We start from the raw sequence: 16,641 nt of genomic DNA on the forward strand, positions 1-16,641 counted from the left end.
CCTGCAAATTCACAAGTTTAAAGCTGGCGAACAAACCTATTATTACACTTTTTTAACAAAGCGTTTTATATCTCCTATATATTAAATTTTATTTCGCCCTTCTTCACCAATGTTCATGGCAATTCTGGACAAATTAAATTCCGATCATGTGGAATACGCGTTGCTAGCTACCTGTTCCTTCGAACCTTGTTTTTTTATTCATATTCTGCAAGACTTCCAACCCCCTGCTTTCTCTTTATGTTGCACTTCGGCGCGTTATTTGCAAGAAAGACGAACAATCGAGTGGAAAATGGCTAGCTTCTCATCCATCACGAATTGATGTAAAGGCAGCAGGCCGCTATTACAGCAGGCCAGCTGTATGGAGATTTACATGTTCAGCTTGAGGAGGCTTTGTTTATGATGGCATGCATGTAGATCAACACCGTGTTTGTAAACAAAGGGGCACTATTTGATGCCGCACTGGACTGGGGGTGAACAGTAGGCTTACCTTCCATTGGAATGCACGGCAGCGAATTTTTTCAAAACAGCATTCCGATTTCACAGGGCACCTATATTGTCGCCATTTGGCCCAGTACAGCCATGCAGTCAATAGAACGAATTTAGATAATATGGAACGTGATTTCATAGAGAGAGAGTATATTTAAGACACCGCGAAACGCACGAGGGTACGAGTCGAGAGAGCTACGCATAGAAATACATGTAAGCGGAACTTATTCTCTTTTCGCAGAATAATAATGAAGGCTGTCGGTTGTTCAAAGTTGGCGAGCGCTTTGAAGGAAAGTTTGAAAAAGTGTGCTAAGTTGCTTGAAGGCAGTCCATCTTTAAGACATCACCAAAAATGTGTTGTGAAGCCATACGTATACCGCCGACAGGCTCGTTACCTTTCGGTGGTTTTTCCGAATCGCGAAAAGTTCTTGTGCTGCGGCTGCGGCACGCCTTCGATTTGCTAATACGGGTCATTCAAGATATTCAGTATAGACAAAAATACATTTAAAAACACTTTTCAAACGTCACGACAAACTATCAAAAGAGAACGGCCCACTGTTGCAGACGGCGACGCAGATGATGTCGGCGTCCGCGCACGCGGATTATGTGAGCAGACGGGTAGTTAGATCGTCTGCTGAGCAAGGCTAGCTTTTTGCACTAAGTCAGGACAGCATTTAGTTTTAATGTTTATATAATTTGGGCGCCAGTATTTAAGAGAGAAAACGAGAAGCTGTAGCAATTGCGACAGGCATTAAGCCGATAACAAATTTTTGAAATGCATGTTGGTCTTTACAGTACAAATATATTGGGGCGCTTTAAAAAAAGAGTACGTTCCAAATGAATTAGCATACGTTGTCACATTTTATATTACAAGCAGTCGGTAAGCTTTACACATCGCCCGCATTAATTTGCGCTCTCTGAAACTGAAAACGTTTCAAGGTAAGTTTTCCTCGAATGTATTTGATGTGTTTTAGACTTGTGCCCCGGTGCGTTTACCAGTGTTTTAAAACCGCTCCGCCTGTCTAATGAGATTTCATACTTTCACAATCTGTTGTACAATGTCCATGACTACCCTGCATCAAATGACGGCATCATAGGCGCACTGCGAAATCAGAAAACTGTTTCGAAATATTTTGAATCCATTTACTCATATCGCCGGAAAGATTTATTTTTCCCTCCACTCGGCCCAGCTTGGCTACAAGAGCACTACCGTATTTTTCTTACATCATATCTTGGCCTATAAATTTTTTGGAGCAGTTCTGTGAATAGCAGATGTTTTAAACACGATTTAATAAACAATCACAGGTCTGTCGCACTATAGTCTTGCGTGCAATATTACTCAAGTTTTGGTAAACCTAGCATTGTGGTTTTTAACATTGGCATTTATTTCTTCAATATAAAGCTGATCGGAAACGCAGATTTATTATTTCTACTAAAAAGAGGCGGGTTCCTAATCGACAAAATTTTACAACGAAGCCCTTATCGTATGGCCGTTAGGCAGCATGTGTAAGTGAACGCTAGTGATGATATTTCTGGATTGTTTAAAATTGAATTTTGTCAGCCTGTGAGCTGTGCTATGTTTACACCCGTCAGTAATAGGAGAGTGTTAAGGGAGTGTTCATATGATCGTATGAGAGCAAAGTGTGTGCTGAAATAGGATTCTAGAATTTTATATGTAATGACAAGAGAAGGAAATTTTCTACTCACGCCTTGCATTTGTGCTGTGAAGTTAGCATAGGAAATAGTGTCTTTTCGCCAGCTGTTATAATGCAGTGGGTTTAGGAATAACCTGCATTACCGTTCTTTAAGCAGGATTTCAAAGCATCGGAGATATATATACATGCAAACTCAAACACGTACTCCCTCTCGATGAGGTTTGTCGCGGTCAGTAGTTCGAAAGAGTCTATAATATTCGACTAACCATAGTTCTCTCTCCCTATACTCCAACATACCATGACTTAATTGCAGCACTGAACGAGTGAGTTTGTGCTATATATGTGTCTGTGGGAGTACTAGGCCTGGAAACGAAGTAAACAGCCCGCAGCTCTTGAATGATCATCTTTCAAGAGCATATTGTGGTGACCTAGAAAGACGCTAACAATGAAAGTGAAAGGGAATTTGTTTCCTTGCCGCACTATCTGAGACAATTTTATTCCAACGGTAGCTAACGCATAAGTTGAACACTCCGTTTAGTGGTCACTCGTCTGGGCACCCTTCACTACTAAATCTTCGTCGTCATCATTATCATCATCATCATTTATTTACCAACGTATCGTTGGGGGTCCTCAGACAAACAGCTTTTGAGAAACAGCTTTAGAGGGCTTGGAGCCCGTACAAGTCAGCAGAATTCAAATCCCCTCTGTGAATTTAACAAAACAATAGGTAATTTTTCTTTCAGTGTGCATGTCAGAGTTACAAGCAAAGTAAATATAGACCGAAAATATCAATGAACGCAACAGTAGGATAGAAAACGACAACCAAATTACATCATAGACGAATAAATATAAAAAATAGATGCAATGCGCAAATTGATACAAGAAATTCGCGTAATCGCCTTCTGGTAACAGTTGCCAAGTCAAAACCTTAGTTGAAAACTTTATTTAGCAAGAATTGTAACCTGTGCTTTAAGGACTGCAACCTGTCAGTACGTTTGTGAGGAATGAGTCACTTTTAACAGCTGAATGTTCGGGGGGTCACCACTGTACACTCTTAAATTGGATAAAGAATCGAGAAAGGTTTCAGACACGTTATCGGCAATTAGAAACGTGTAAAAGACGAAAATCATAAATTGTTTCAACATTCATTATACGATGTCGAGAGAACAATTCTTTACACGTGTATTGGTAAGGCACATTGGCGATGTAACGCAACGCTTTCGTTTGTAGAATTAATAAATTATTAATGTTCCCCTGCGTTGTGGTGCCCCACACCAATGTACAATAGTAATAGGTGATAAAAACTGCGCATGAAAAATTTGAAATTTTGCTCGCTTTCTGTGGGAGTAAGTGACGACATCGGGAAAGTGCTGCAGTGGTTATGACAGCCTCAAATTAATGTTTTTGTTTACATTACTTGAAAAGAGGTCTTTTGTTTGACATTCAGTCAGTACGTTAGCGGTCAAAAGACTTCCTTTTAAAAGAGAAGTTCTTGCAGCTTGACACTTGTAGAAATCTTTTCGCAAAGATGGTCTGTATAACGCAGCCGGTACACAAGTTAATATGTAGAAGTTTACCGATCCATCTAGATTAGTCGCACGATGTCTAATTGTTTTTTAATTTGGAAGGGTCACCTAACAAGATTAACGTGCTATATTGGGCTCGTTGGTACATGTCAGGAACAAATATATAACAGCGCAAAGAGGCAAGGACAAGACGAGACGACAAGGACGGCGCTGAACTTCCAACTTTTATATGTGGGTATGATCCCTGTAGTCAGGCTGATGATGTTGATGATGATGATGTTCAGAGTATATATATGTTCAGGCGATTCATTCGTAATAAAGGTTGGACGTTCAGCGCCGTCCTTGTCGTCTCGCCTTGTCCTTGTCTCTTTGTGCTGATATAACCAGCTCTAAGGCAGAAACCCTTACCAGGTGGACATTCCCCGCTTTCCAATGTCAGATCGTCCAATGCAAAGACGGCTATTTCAGGGCTGCCAGTCACATGATAACGAATTGTAATCTGCAAAGCACGCGTAAAATGACCGTAATCAGTAAATTCTCAACGACGTTTACGTACGCAGCAGACCATCAGCCCAGCAATGCATAAACAAAAGTCTATAAAAAGAGAGTCGAGCTATTTCAAATAAAGAAATGGAGCTTCTTATTCTCGACGCTATCTAAGGCAACGCATTCGTTCGGTACTTGTCGAACAATGAAACTCGTTCGCTGAATTTATTGCCCTGAATGGGCCACAAAAGAAATAAGACCTCGCAGCCAAACCTTTCGTAATATTTCCAGCCATGAAATCTTCCGGCTATAATGACACTTCATAGCTCACGAACCTGCTTTCAGTTCGATTTTGTCGCTTTGGGATTGCCAAATTGCAGTTTTTAACCGAACATCTTGAACTCAGCGCCTCGATCGCGCAGTCTCCGTCGAATAAAGACAGGTGTCTACCGCTAATACGCACCTGGGTATTCCGCAGCTCTGCGGATAATGTCATTCAGACCTCAAGCGATAATGTTTGAGTGTTTCCTGTATCTCGAGGGAATATGTACAATTATCTTTTACCTTCCAAAATGAAACGAGAAGGGTGTACATACCCGAGTACATAAGCAGACTCGAAAGTAATCATTTTTGTGCGGTTCAGCTCACTTTACAGAATAACAATGTGGGCTTCAAAACACGTCCACGAAGCGACACGAAAAATCCAGGGCGCTTTGTCAGGATATCATAAAGTGCAATTAAAGGTGCACACAAGTGTTTTTTGGTAAAGATCATTTTCGTCGCCATTTTGTTTCTAAGTCTTCGTGAATAAAACGTATTGTCACCGCCAATACAACTGAAAGTAAGCCCACGGAAATAAATACGCCCGTACGCTTTGCTCTCGAGAGGCTAAAGGTCACCCGTCTGCAGTGGTCAATAAATACGCTACAACAGCTGAACGTAGGCCGCTTAGCAACGCTCATGTTTTCCAATAAAGCTCCACGTGATGTCAACGATGGGCTTGTGCGGCATGCGCACCGGTGGATGGTGACATCCAATGCAATCAAGAAGAGCGGCGACATCAGAGTGACGCTTAGTGCTCTTTCCGTGCCGTTGGTACTGACATGCGGGCCCAGCCGCGCCGACCTGTCAACGCTGCTAGCCAAGAGGACCTGTGGCGGCCACTGGCATCGGCAAAATGCTTTAGTATTGCCTCTCAGCGTGCATAGCAAGGCCTTGGATACAGGACTGTAATTAACGAGCAAATTAATTGTGAAGATTTTCGGCCAATACTAAAGTGCTACTACAAGTGATCACTGCGATACAGGCGAGTTTTTTTTTTTTTTTACAGCGCCTTTGCTACTGCTGCCCGGAGCGATGACCATGCGTCTGCTAGCTCCACTGCTGAAGGCGTCATGGAAATCTAGCTTATCCTTATTTTAAGATTAGATATGCCTTCGAGTAGAGTAATGACGAAATTCGAACCTTTACTACAGTGTTGGCCTGTTGCGAAACGCCGTCAACTGTATATCTGATGCGAAACCGGAAGCCTATAGCGACAATATAAGGCATGCAGGTGCGTATGTGGGCGTCCGGTCCATCCGGAGGAGGCGCCGTTGCCGAAATTGCCGCACTTATGCTGGAATGCCGACGTTAAACGGGTATATAGCAGACAGTCCTTCTCATAACTTTGCTGTTTTGTTGATCGCGTACGAACATGAAGTTTTCAAGCAAGCAGTGCTTCGCTGTGACACCAGTTCTTTGCTGAAACCGCTCGCCTTGCTTTATGTTCTATATTTCCTTGGTTGTACTCTGGCGGAGGCCGTTTTGGCTCGTAGCGCTGGCAGACCGGCACGGCCGGGTCAGCGCACCTCAGAGGACGGAAAGAGCCGTCTTATGACCGCCTTATGAACATCACCATGACGTTCTTGCTCTTCGCGCTCGCACTGGCTGTTACTACTCGCCTATTCGTTTGCCACACGTGGCCAGTCGTTGACATCGTTCAAAGCGATACTAGAAAACGCGCGAGTCATTGAGCGGACTACGTTCAGCAGTAGCGGCGCTGCACTGGCCACCAGAGAACGAAATAAAAGTGAGAATGATGTTTTCAAAAAGTCCCGTGAGAGCACCTTTATGTGCCTGCAACAAATATATATAGAACGATACTATGTGGCTGTCTGTATAATTCTATATAGCAATTCTTTCAGCTGCAGCAGCGCTTCAAGGAGCTGAAAAGACACGAATGGTAGAAAACTGTGTGTACACCAGGGACAAAAATACGCATTCAGGGTATGTACTCAGCAGTTATTTCTCAACCGAGATCATTGTGCCTGTACGCACTGCTTGACCTTGAAACCCACTAGAAAACCGATGGTCGCTTCATATTCCTCGAGCATAGCAGTACAGGGCCGTCTTTATTTCATTGATTGTACAGGGGGATTTCTGAAAATTTACATGTTTGATACCTGAAAACAAAATTATGGGAGGTACCCAACGTCTGTGCAGTAAGTGCAGCTGACGGACTTGAAAGCCATTATTATATTGTTAAGACTTATTAAAGTTAGACAAATAATTATTTAGTTTAGACAATCAATGGTTCTATATATTGTTTATAGTTCCGTCATATATTGCAAAAATTGAAGACAGTCAACATTTAATGTAAATGCCTCTTTAAGTCTAATAGCAATGTTGCTGAAGACATTGAACGTAAACCACCAGCACCTGAATGCTCATAGGTCTGGTTTTTACCTAAGGCTTATTTGCGACATGCTACCAATTGCATTTTTCCTAAAACATTTTTATAAAATACCGGCGTGTTTTGTGCGTGTGCAATCGAAAATACGTTCATCTAATTTTCGGCACGATAAAAAGAACAATAAAGCCGTTTTAAATGTTTGGAATGCAGGAAAGCGAACTAAACGAGCTCTTAGATTCGTATATGTTGACGATCGATGTAGGAACCCACATTGTCCCTTAAAAGAATTTTTGAAATTATCTGTAATTTGATACAGATGGCCACCAATTCCATCATGCAATACTGTACCTTATAAATATATGAATTTGGCTCGTTCAATCTGCTGGTACAACGTGTAAATATTATAGCCTATCCCGAACTTTATGTTCCGCCTTGCTTCGCAATCAACGCACACAGACCACAGACAGTCTCTCCCATCGGTTTCCAAACAAACATCTGGGAAAAATTAACCGAAAGCACCATATTCCACGTGCATCAAGGACGCCCACAACCACTAATTGAAATCTGGTTTCTTAGGGAAGTCTCTCTAGTTTGTTTTATAGCAATATTTACCTTAGCAGATGTCAGGAAAGAGATAAATGTGCGTGTCAACTCCGAGAAGGGTTGCAGTCTGGGACCCAGCTGCAATTAAGATTTTCTAGGTGGCTACTACTAAAAGAGCACCACCGGTGACGCGCAGTGGTTACGGCGCTTGACTACTGTGCCCAAGGATGCAGGATCGAGTCCCAGCCTCCGCGGCCGCTTTTCTCTGGAGGCGAAAAGCAAGGCTCCCGTGGGCTGTGCGATGCCAGTGCACGTAGGTGGTGGAAATTTCCGTAGCCCTTCACTACGGCCTCTCTCATAGCTTGAGCCACTTTCGAATGCAAAACCCCACAAACCAAACTATTACTAATAAAGCAACTTTTCAAATTTCCACTATTTTCGACATACCTTTGCAATCAGAATGCCTCAACATTGATTATTACTTACTGTGCATCAGTCAATTTTTGCCACTTTAGGGACGATTAGGCAGTTGAATGCCTGCGCTGCTGGCAAACTAGTTTCTAGCTTTTGTACGCCTTCCCACACAACATAAGAAAACACTAATTAAATTTTTACAGGCCCGACAATTAAGCAACAGATAAAACGCTTTCAAAGTGGTAACAAAAGAAAACGCTCAGGAAAAACCCTGCAAACCATTAGAGATGCGCTAAAGCTTTCTCTTTGGCAAGCATTGCCCCGCACCTGTGACGATTCTGGTTTCTTGAATTGGGAAAAAAACTTCTCGGAATTTATTTCAATGCCACGGCAAGGTACGAAATAGTAGAAACGTAAGTTTTTCCTAAGAAAGATTGTGACTTCCTGTCCAATTATTTATGGTGCTTAACGACATGAGTAATTGCCATTTTCTCACAATCTACAAGCGAGACGCGTGTTATTTAAACAAAAATAAATTGGGCAGATTGCTGTTCAAATAGATTTAAATCATAAATTCATCTGCAAAGCACAGCAAGTATTATCCCCTTAGACCTAGAGAGATATAACTTTCTTCTTTTGGCATAACCGTCCATCACTGTGATATAATTTTCTTTTCACGAAATCAATTTTCCTTCAAGTTTACAATAATTGCAGCAGGACATGGTTGTAATGTGAACCTGGGACTCTGACTGCCTAGTGAGTTTTTCTTTACCTGCCGCAGTTAAAAGACGTACAAATAGTTTAAGTGTCGGATACAAAAGCGCACCAAGTCCTCCTTAAGGAAATCAAGCACCTACCCATCTTGGGTATACAGTCAGAAAGAATTTCATAAAAGGCTGACACTACGTACGAACCTGGACCTCGCCTGTGCGTTTCTCGGAGTAGCGCACGCGCTGCCAGCGACCGTCCCGCTCCTGTCTTGTCATGTAGAAGCCTCGAGTGACGCCATCCGAAAAATGGTACGCTCCAAAGGAGCCGCGAAAGCTTAGTGCTCCGGTCAGGTGGTACCAAGCTGTGAAGCAAAATGGACCTTGTGCTTTGCGTGAGAGCAAAGCCGTAGGCGGCCAGATCGAGGAATTCTTCAAAACAGCGTGGACGCTGGACCCTAGCTCTGCATGGGAGAGAGCAAAAGAACAAAAGTAACCGTACTTTTAACCGCATGCTTTAATCATCCACCTTAGCAGCCATTGTACACGAACGCCCATAGGCCTTTCCGCCATATTTGCAGCTTATTAATTCTGAGACACATAGTTCTCGCGATGTTTTCGTTGCAGTTTAAATAAAAATTGTATAGTTGAAAGAATTCAGCGCTACACCGTATGGGCACGAGGTTCATACATATAAGCATATTTATCATCCTTATCATTATCACAATCAGCCGTGTTAGATCTACATGTATGGCGAAGGCCTCTCACATATTCCACCCATTCCAAGCGTCTTTATAGTATTTTCAACTTACACGCCTAAGCACTTGGCAAGGACGCGTAAAACAGTAAAGTTAGGCGGAACAAGTTTTGCTGTAAACATTCTAAGGCAATTGGACAAAGGAAGCAAGGCGCTACTGAACCCAGATTTACACTACGAAAAACATGCTAAGAATCCGCACTAACACCGGATGAAGGCTTGAGGGTCCGTATAAAAGCTGCAGTTCCCCGTCCTCACCTGTTTGGAGAGTGTGGTCTACTGCGGGCCCATGCTTCATGTCTGCAACCTTGCGAACTTCGAAGCATGCCATTCTTTTGCAGTTGGAAGTCACCCATCCAGTACACGTGCCATTCTCGAATGTGCATATGTCTGCACAGAAAAGTACCATACCGGCATGTTAGACTTCGTTTTCCTAATACAAAAAGTTATGAAAGGTTGACATGCATACACAAAATAATATGCATATTCAAATAAAAACTCGCATTTCTGATATTCAAAAGGCGGGTTGCTATACATTAGACACGGCTCTTTTTTACAGTAAATTAAGCGTTAACTGAAGCAATCATATTTTTTTCATTTGAGAGAATAAGTGAGTGGAAGGCTTTATGGCGTCGACTGCGCTCCGACAAAGGGCAAAGAAACGTTAACAGGAGAGTAGGTTAAAACTCGCGACTTCTCCACATTATTTGCTAAATTTATATGGCAATGTTATGCCAAAATAACTGTTAATTTTTTGTATGTATTTCACTCCGTCAATAATCCAAGATGTCGGCGAAATACTTCCTTGTTTAGACAAAGTGTGTTGGAATTAATATCTCTCCGAAATATAAATTGCGACAACCTGCTTCACTGAACCAGAGACACCTTAAACGCACTGGTCTTTATGGAGCTGGGGTCGTGAAACCATTTACATGCCGAGGGTAGCCTGGACTAGTACTTTGACATGGAGCTTCCTAGACATTTAATTTGGCAGACTGTATAGGGCCAACAATACATTCTGGACAGCCCTTCCAGAACAAGGAGCTGTGGCTGAGAGCCCCAATCCCCTCTCCGCTCAAAACTGTGAGGCTGATTCCGCATAAACTCCTACATCTCTTCAATGTAGGCATACGACGTTCTATATTGTCACCGGGTTTTGTCGGGAGGTCCAGATATTACACAGGAAGCAAGGAACCATTTCAAAATATAATAATGGGTGAGTCTTGAATATTGTGTTTTGGAGCTGATATCTGGAGACCACTTAGATGGCAGCTACGGAGCACTTTACGGGACATTGTAGATTGTTAGAGAAAATTGCTAGCGCGTGTAAGTCGCAGATTCAGGGCATCACTTGGCTTTGATGCAATGGAAGCATACAGAAGACACAGTAGCCAGTGTTTAGAAGCTTTCAGCTTACTTGTTTGCCGAGTTCATATTTAGCTTGTCGCCTTCAACGCGCGCAGTTCTGCATTCCTTATTGAAATACAGCACACTGAAGAGTTGTAGAGGCACCATGCATGACCATATATGTATATCTTTTGCTCACGGTGGCAATTCGCCTTCAAAGCAGCATAAGTGAATGCAAAAAGCACGTCCGATTTTACTTATATAGCTCATACCAAGAACATGATATGCCGCTAATAGTATTTTGCACACAAAAACGACTGTGCATTCACTATCACTCAGAAGCGGAAACGCTGAATTAACGCTCAAATTTTTTTTTATAGAGACCTCTGGCAGAAAGAACTATCCGGCACACTAGCTCAATATTAAATTTAAAAAAAAAATGGTACATAGAACTGCCAAAACACTTAAAGAACGAATCTTCGAGCTTATGCTCTTTTTTTCCCTGAACCAAGTGCTTCTTCACTAGCAATTCTTCCTCTCAAACTGCTGTTTCAAGGGGCTTTGCACTTGGACACAAGCTTAAATACTATTTACTTAATTTGTGCCCCTCTATTCTCTCCTACTCACTAGATCTATTTGTTTTATTGTTTTGTTTTTAAATCGGGAGCCTTTCTTGGCTCACGAGGCAGAAATGTGGCATCGCGAGAGCGTATCATCAAGATCTGAGTGCAAAGCAGTCAACAGGATGTGTTGTAGAGAGCGTGCACTTTCTGCTGCCATTCAATCACGATAATAAAAAAATGCTCTCCATGCCAGGCCTCGATCTACCATTCTTCCGTTCCCCAGTCTAACGCTTTAACAAATACTCTACGTTGATTTTTTCTTTATTTAAATACACTACACTGACGTTACTCCAGTGCGTTTTTAATAACCTTGTCTAGAGTAAGTACGCTCTGTGTTGAGGGAAACAAAATAGGTGACTAATCAGCAAAGTACCTAGGCTCCAAACTAATTAAAAAAGAGGAGAAAAAAAAGCGTGAAAATTAGGAAAAAGAGAAAATAAAATTAAATTAATTAAAAAAAGAAAAACAATAGACGAAATAGGACAAAGAGGAATACAAATCACAAAAATAAAGAAAAATGCTAAATATGAAGAACAATAAAAATTTCAAGTAAATGAAGATTGTGTAATAAAGTAAAAATGAACTTGCAGTGTACGTATTGGAAAACAAACGAAGCGCACAACAGCCCCGTAATGAACTGTGGCCTTGATCTAGCAATGTTTCCCCATGTCCGCTCATCAGGAGCCTTTGATCCCCTCTGTAATTTTTTGCCTACACCAGCTCCGCAAGTGTAACCAAAATTTAATTCGATGCTTTTTGTCCAGTGATGCGTATGTTGTTAAAAAATGACCCTATTAGCATGCAGTCGTACCTTCCACGTTATGCGAAAGCCGACACGGTAAGGTCAAAAACCCACTAACCTAATCCGCCTTCCATCGTGTTAAAACGCGGCTACCGTGCGCCAGTTCGATTACTCATCTATTATAGCGAAGTGAAAGTTATTATTGGCGGGCTCCATATATAATAAAAACGATTGCTTTAGATAAACACGACGCTAAGCATGACATAGGATTGTCTAAAGCAGTTTTTAATTATTATACAGTATGGCCGGTTGCTGGGATTACATAATTGCTAGTACGCACCCAGAATCACTGTCGGGTGACATGTGGTCTTGGTCTGAACGAGAGCTTGCAACATGCCGTTTCTAGCACAGCCGCAAAAAGCCCCACAATTCTGAAGATTTAAATAAAAATATGTCTGCAGAACTGTAGAGTTAACACCATCCTTCAATATACTCATCAAGAGCGTGATTCAGAATCTTCTGGCGGCTGCTGAATGAAAGAATTTCGATTTTTCTTTCCTTTCGTAAGCCTCGTGTGCCCTGCCATTGTGCTTGCGCTGAAGTAATCTGTCTCAGCTCGCTTTTTCTTCGTATTGTCCACGTCTTTTCTTTTAATAAACTTTGTGTAGACATTGTGTTCTGCGAAAAATGGCTGCCGTAATATCGTGCTGATAGCAGCCGAGAAGCTTGCTGGATATATAGCGATATTCTAGAAGACATGCCATTTCTAGTGATAAAAGAAACACAATGGAATCTCAGTCGCCGCCGTGACCTGGGCTCCGCAGATTTGAAACGAAAGTGATTATTCGCACTACTCGAAACACCACCGGGTGGGCGTAGCTGAATCATGCTGGGTCCAAGAAATATCTGATAATGAATTAAATGACGCAGGATTATCAGTAATAACTACCGGAAACCTACGGCCGCACATCATTTAGTAATAACACTGTACTTATCGCCGCCCCATTTTTTCGGGTCTCGGTATAGTTGACGTAAACGAAAATGAATTAGTTTGAAGGGCGCCTTTGACAACGTTTTAAAGAAAATGCCCAAGTGGGGACTTTTTTTTGTTGAGGGCGTGAATATAATGACTTGAAAATTCTATTTTTTTGATGGTGACAATATTTTGGCCATGGCATGTAATATTGACAATATTATTATCACTAAATAGTAACTTATAATAACTACGCCATCTAGACGAAGCATCCAATGTGTTCAATGTGAAAAAATAGACTTTATTCGTGACATTCAGAAAAGAAGAGATGGAATCAGGAATAAAATGAATAAGCCCGTCACGTATAATAAACCAATACGTTATGTGCATTCTGAAGCTGAAAAAATGCACTATTGGGCTGCAGAATCTTGCCAAGATGGACAGAAAGAGAACCTTTCCGGTGATTTCACAATATGACCGTTCGCCCACTAGGCTTTATAATTGTCTATTTCTGCTATCAAAATTATTTTACAGGTAGCTGTCTCTCATGGATGAAAGCAAGCAGACACTAAAAGTTTTCAGTTTTTAAGCAACAAAGAATGCGTTCTTAGAATCCAGATTTGGATATATTTAGGAACGTTTTTCATGCTCAGACATTATAATGCGGTTCAATACTTGCTACAAAGTGCAGATAAAATGAAGGTTTAGACATGAGGGAAAAGAGAAAGGAGCCAAGAGCTCCTGATCGCCCTATCATTTCCCGTTGCTGGACACTAAAATAAAAGTCCACTGCTTTCTTTGGTATCGGTGTCTGTTAACTCCTTTCCTATGTACTGCTGGAAAACGATTGTTTTTAAGTATCTGCAAAACGCCTGTGTGGTGTGATGACAGTATAGGTCATTTATAACGTTCTAGTCGAAAAAAGCTACAGACTATTTTGCAATTACACAACCAATTACACAACAAAAAGTCTGTGTGGCTTTAGGTAGGAAATCGTTATTGACAGCACACATTTCAGTTTAGTTTAGAAAATGTAACAGCGCTAAGGCAAGCAACCCCAAGACAGGAGAGAACAGGGTGCAACACATTGTGTTCTTGCCTGCCTTTTGGTTGCATGCCTTTGTGTTGTTACGTTTTCTAAATCCGAAATGCACCAACCCACCCACAAAGAAATTTTAGTGACATTTCGGTTTTAACATGAGAATTTTTTGCAGCCACAACAGGAAAGTTCTGCAAAAATACAGTTACAGAAGCATACATCGGCAAGAGCTATAGAACTACTGAATAGTACTAAATAATGAAGAAAATAAAGCTGATCTCAAGAAAAAAACGCAGAGTAATATTTTGTCGTATTTTAGCTCTATTCCCCTGTTTTCAATTGAGAGTAATACTAAATTTTAGTTATCGCCAATGTGTTTGCCGCTTACAGGTTCAAATAATTACATAATTGAGCTGCAGAGACATTCTGCATCCGAGAAAAAACAAGCGCACTCCATGATTGCTCAGCCAATTCAGTAACCTTGCTCTCAATGCAGTGCGATATAAAATCGAGTAGACATACCTGCCGCGATGAGAGATGCTTCCAATGAGAGGATTAAGACTGTTGTGATGATACGGAGAGTAAAAAATGGTGCCATCTTGACACGGTGTGCTCCTCGGTCCGGCTGCATTGCGGACAAATGCGCGCGGGCTGCGTAGACTCGGCAGTCTTCTGCCCGAGTGCACGGAGGGCGTCCGATTTGTCGGGTGTGTAAGAGCCTGGATTCCCACGAGTCTAGTACCGTGGACGTGCGTCAGTAAGTTCGACTACCTGCTTACACAAGCGGCCACGGGTATCTGAGACAAGGGAGATAGCACTGAGGTATCAGGCAGACAACGTCTCGCTGAAACAATGGGGGCGGTTGTCTATATTGACGACCAGGCTTTTTCTTTCATATCACTGCTTCCTTATTGATTGCCAACGGGAAGCACATCGCCTTATTGCTTTATTCATTCTGAAATTCTGCTCTTGCCTCGCAAAATGAAAAAGTAAAATGGTATTAAATGCGGCCGATTTCGGTTGCAGGTTACCCAAGCTAGTTTTTGTGAAAGCGCAAGCGTGCAGGTTCTCAGCACTTTCTTTTGCTCTTCTGCATTCGTAATGACTCGAAAGGCAGAGGGGTGTAACTGCACAAGTTTAGCAAGTGAAGAAAGAGCAGTGTCACTACATAGAGGGAATTGGAAGTTAATGCACACTTTGAATATTCAAATACACAAAATTTTCTAAATCTTGAAAGATAACTTCTGCTCGTCCATATTTTTCAGATGACTGCGTCATTTATTGCCTCATTTCCGACAATCACGATCAGGAAATTTTACAAGCCGATCTAAACTAAATCCAGATAAGGTGCTTCGCAGTTCAATGTTTCTGAACGGCAATGCATGCATATTTGGTATGAACTCCATTATTTCATTTCCGTATTCCCTCAGTGCCCCGGACCTATCCCTAACCAACTCATACAGGTACCTCGACGTCGAAATAACGAAACAATTAACTTGCGTGGGTCACATCACGAAAGCTTGTGTGAGCAGTTCCAGACCACTTGGCTTCACTTGAAAATGTCTGACTATGTACTCTTCTTCTATTAGACAACCAGCTTATTAAACCTATGTCTGCCCTAAAATAGCATATGGAAAATATTGAAACATTTGGAAATATGCATATGGAAATAGCATATGAAAATATCCACAAGGCCTACTTCATCCAGTCGCCCGAAGACATCCAGAATCACACGGGATCCGGTAAAAACGTTCTCGGAAAAAACGACCCAGCAGTAAGTGTCCGTGGCAGAAAAGCCCCCGGAAAAAAATGTCCCTTTTTGCGAAATAGGAAAAAAATGTCACCGAACGGGGACTGAAGTCCTGCGTTTCCCCGTGACGAGCTACAATGATGAATGATCTATGGTAACTTTTTTACGGCGGCTTCACCTGTCGGCTTGGAAGTGACCGCGAACATCGAACTGATGCGGGCATTCATGACAAAAAAAAAAAAGAAAAATTATGACAGCGGGAATGAAGTGACAGCGACTTGTCTTCGCTTCCCTTTTTCTTTTTTTTTTTTGCGAGGAAAACGCAATCTGACCACCGGAGTTTACCGGACTAGAAACTTGGAGTGAAGCTTTATGGTGGGCATGCTGCACGACCGGTTAATTCTCACCCTGCTTACACCGTCATCACTGTTATCCCGTTCACCATTAAACACTATTATCAGAGGAACGGTTGAACCTCGTCACCAAAAAGTCTGGAAGGTAATTATAGTGATGTCTTGTGCTTTGTGCGAATCCCCGAGATTACCACGCGTCTATCCGCTTGTACCTTCATCAGTGGGCAGTATTACCAGGCTGATTAGAACTGTCTCAATGATTGCCTGACAAGCTGCGGAGCTCGGAACCATGCAATGTGTAAAGAGCCAGTTGGCTCTTTCACCATGCTTTTACGTAGTTATTGTAAACATCTCGGGCGCCCAGAGGACACAGGTCCCGAATGATGAATACATTTTACTCAAAACCAAGAAATAATGACATAAAATGTGTACTTTTTTTTTTCTCATGTGAGTTCCGGAAGAAATCATTTTTAGTTCTAGTTTTTACCTAGACGACCTTTTTTCCTAGTTGCTGCTTCTTCGGGGCCCGTTTTTTCCGAAGACGTTTTTTTCGGGGCCGTATCATC

The 16,641-nt window shown here is 41.9% G+C and overlaps 1 protein-coding gene across 1 annotated transcript in view; it reads right to left on the bottom strand.

Moving 5' to 3' along the window:
- LOC146193380 (MAM and LDL-receptor class A domain-containing protein 1-like) overlaps positions 1-14,652 on the bottom strand; it is a 205,173-nt gene extending 190,521 nt beyond the window's left edge. Inside the window, exons 1-4 of the mRNA XM_084600534.1 lie at positions 14,495-14,652; positions 9,507-9,638; positions 8,699-8,955; positions 4,076-4,166 (exon numbers count right to left, since the gene is read on the bottom strand). Coding sequence (XP_084456660.1) covers positions 4,076-4,166; positions 8,699-8,955; positions 9,507-9,638; positions 14,495-14,603 — 589 coding nt within the window. The 5' untranslated portion in view covers positions 14,604-14,652. The remainder of the gene's footprint in view (positions 1-4,075; positions 4,167-8,698; positions 8,956-9,506; positions 9,639-14,494) is intronic.
- Positions 14,653-16,641: the final 1,989 nt, after the last annotated feature.

This window comes from Amblyomma maculatum, chromosome 4 (assembly GCF_055883805.1).
Source record: "Amblyomma maculatum isolate TAMU_Amacu chromosome 4, ASM5588380v1, whole genome shotgun sequence".
Classification (NCBI taxonomy): Eukaryota; Metazoa; Arthropoda; class Arachnida; order Ixodida; family Ixodidae; genus Amblyomma; species Amblyomma maculatum.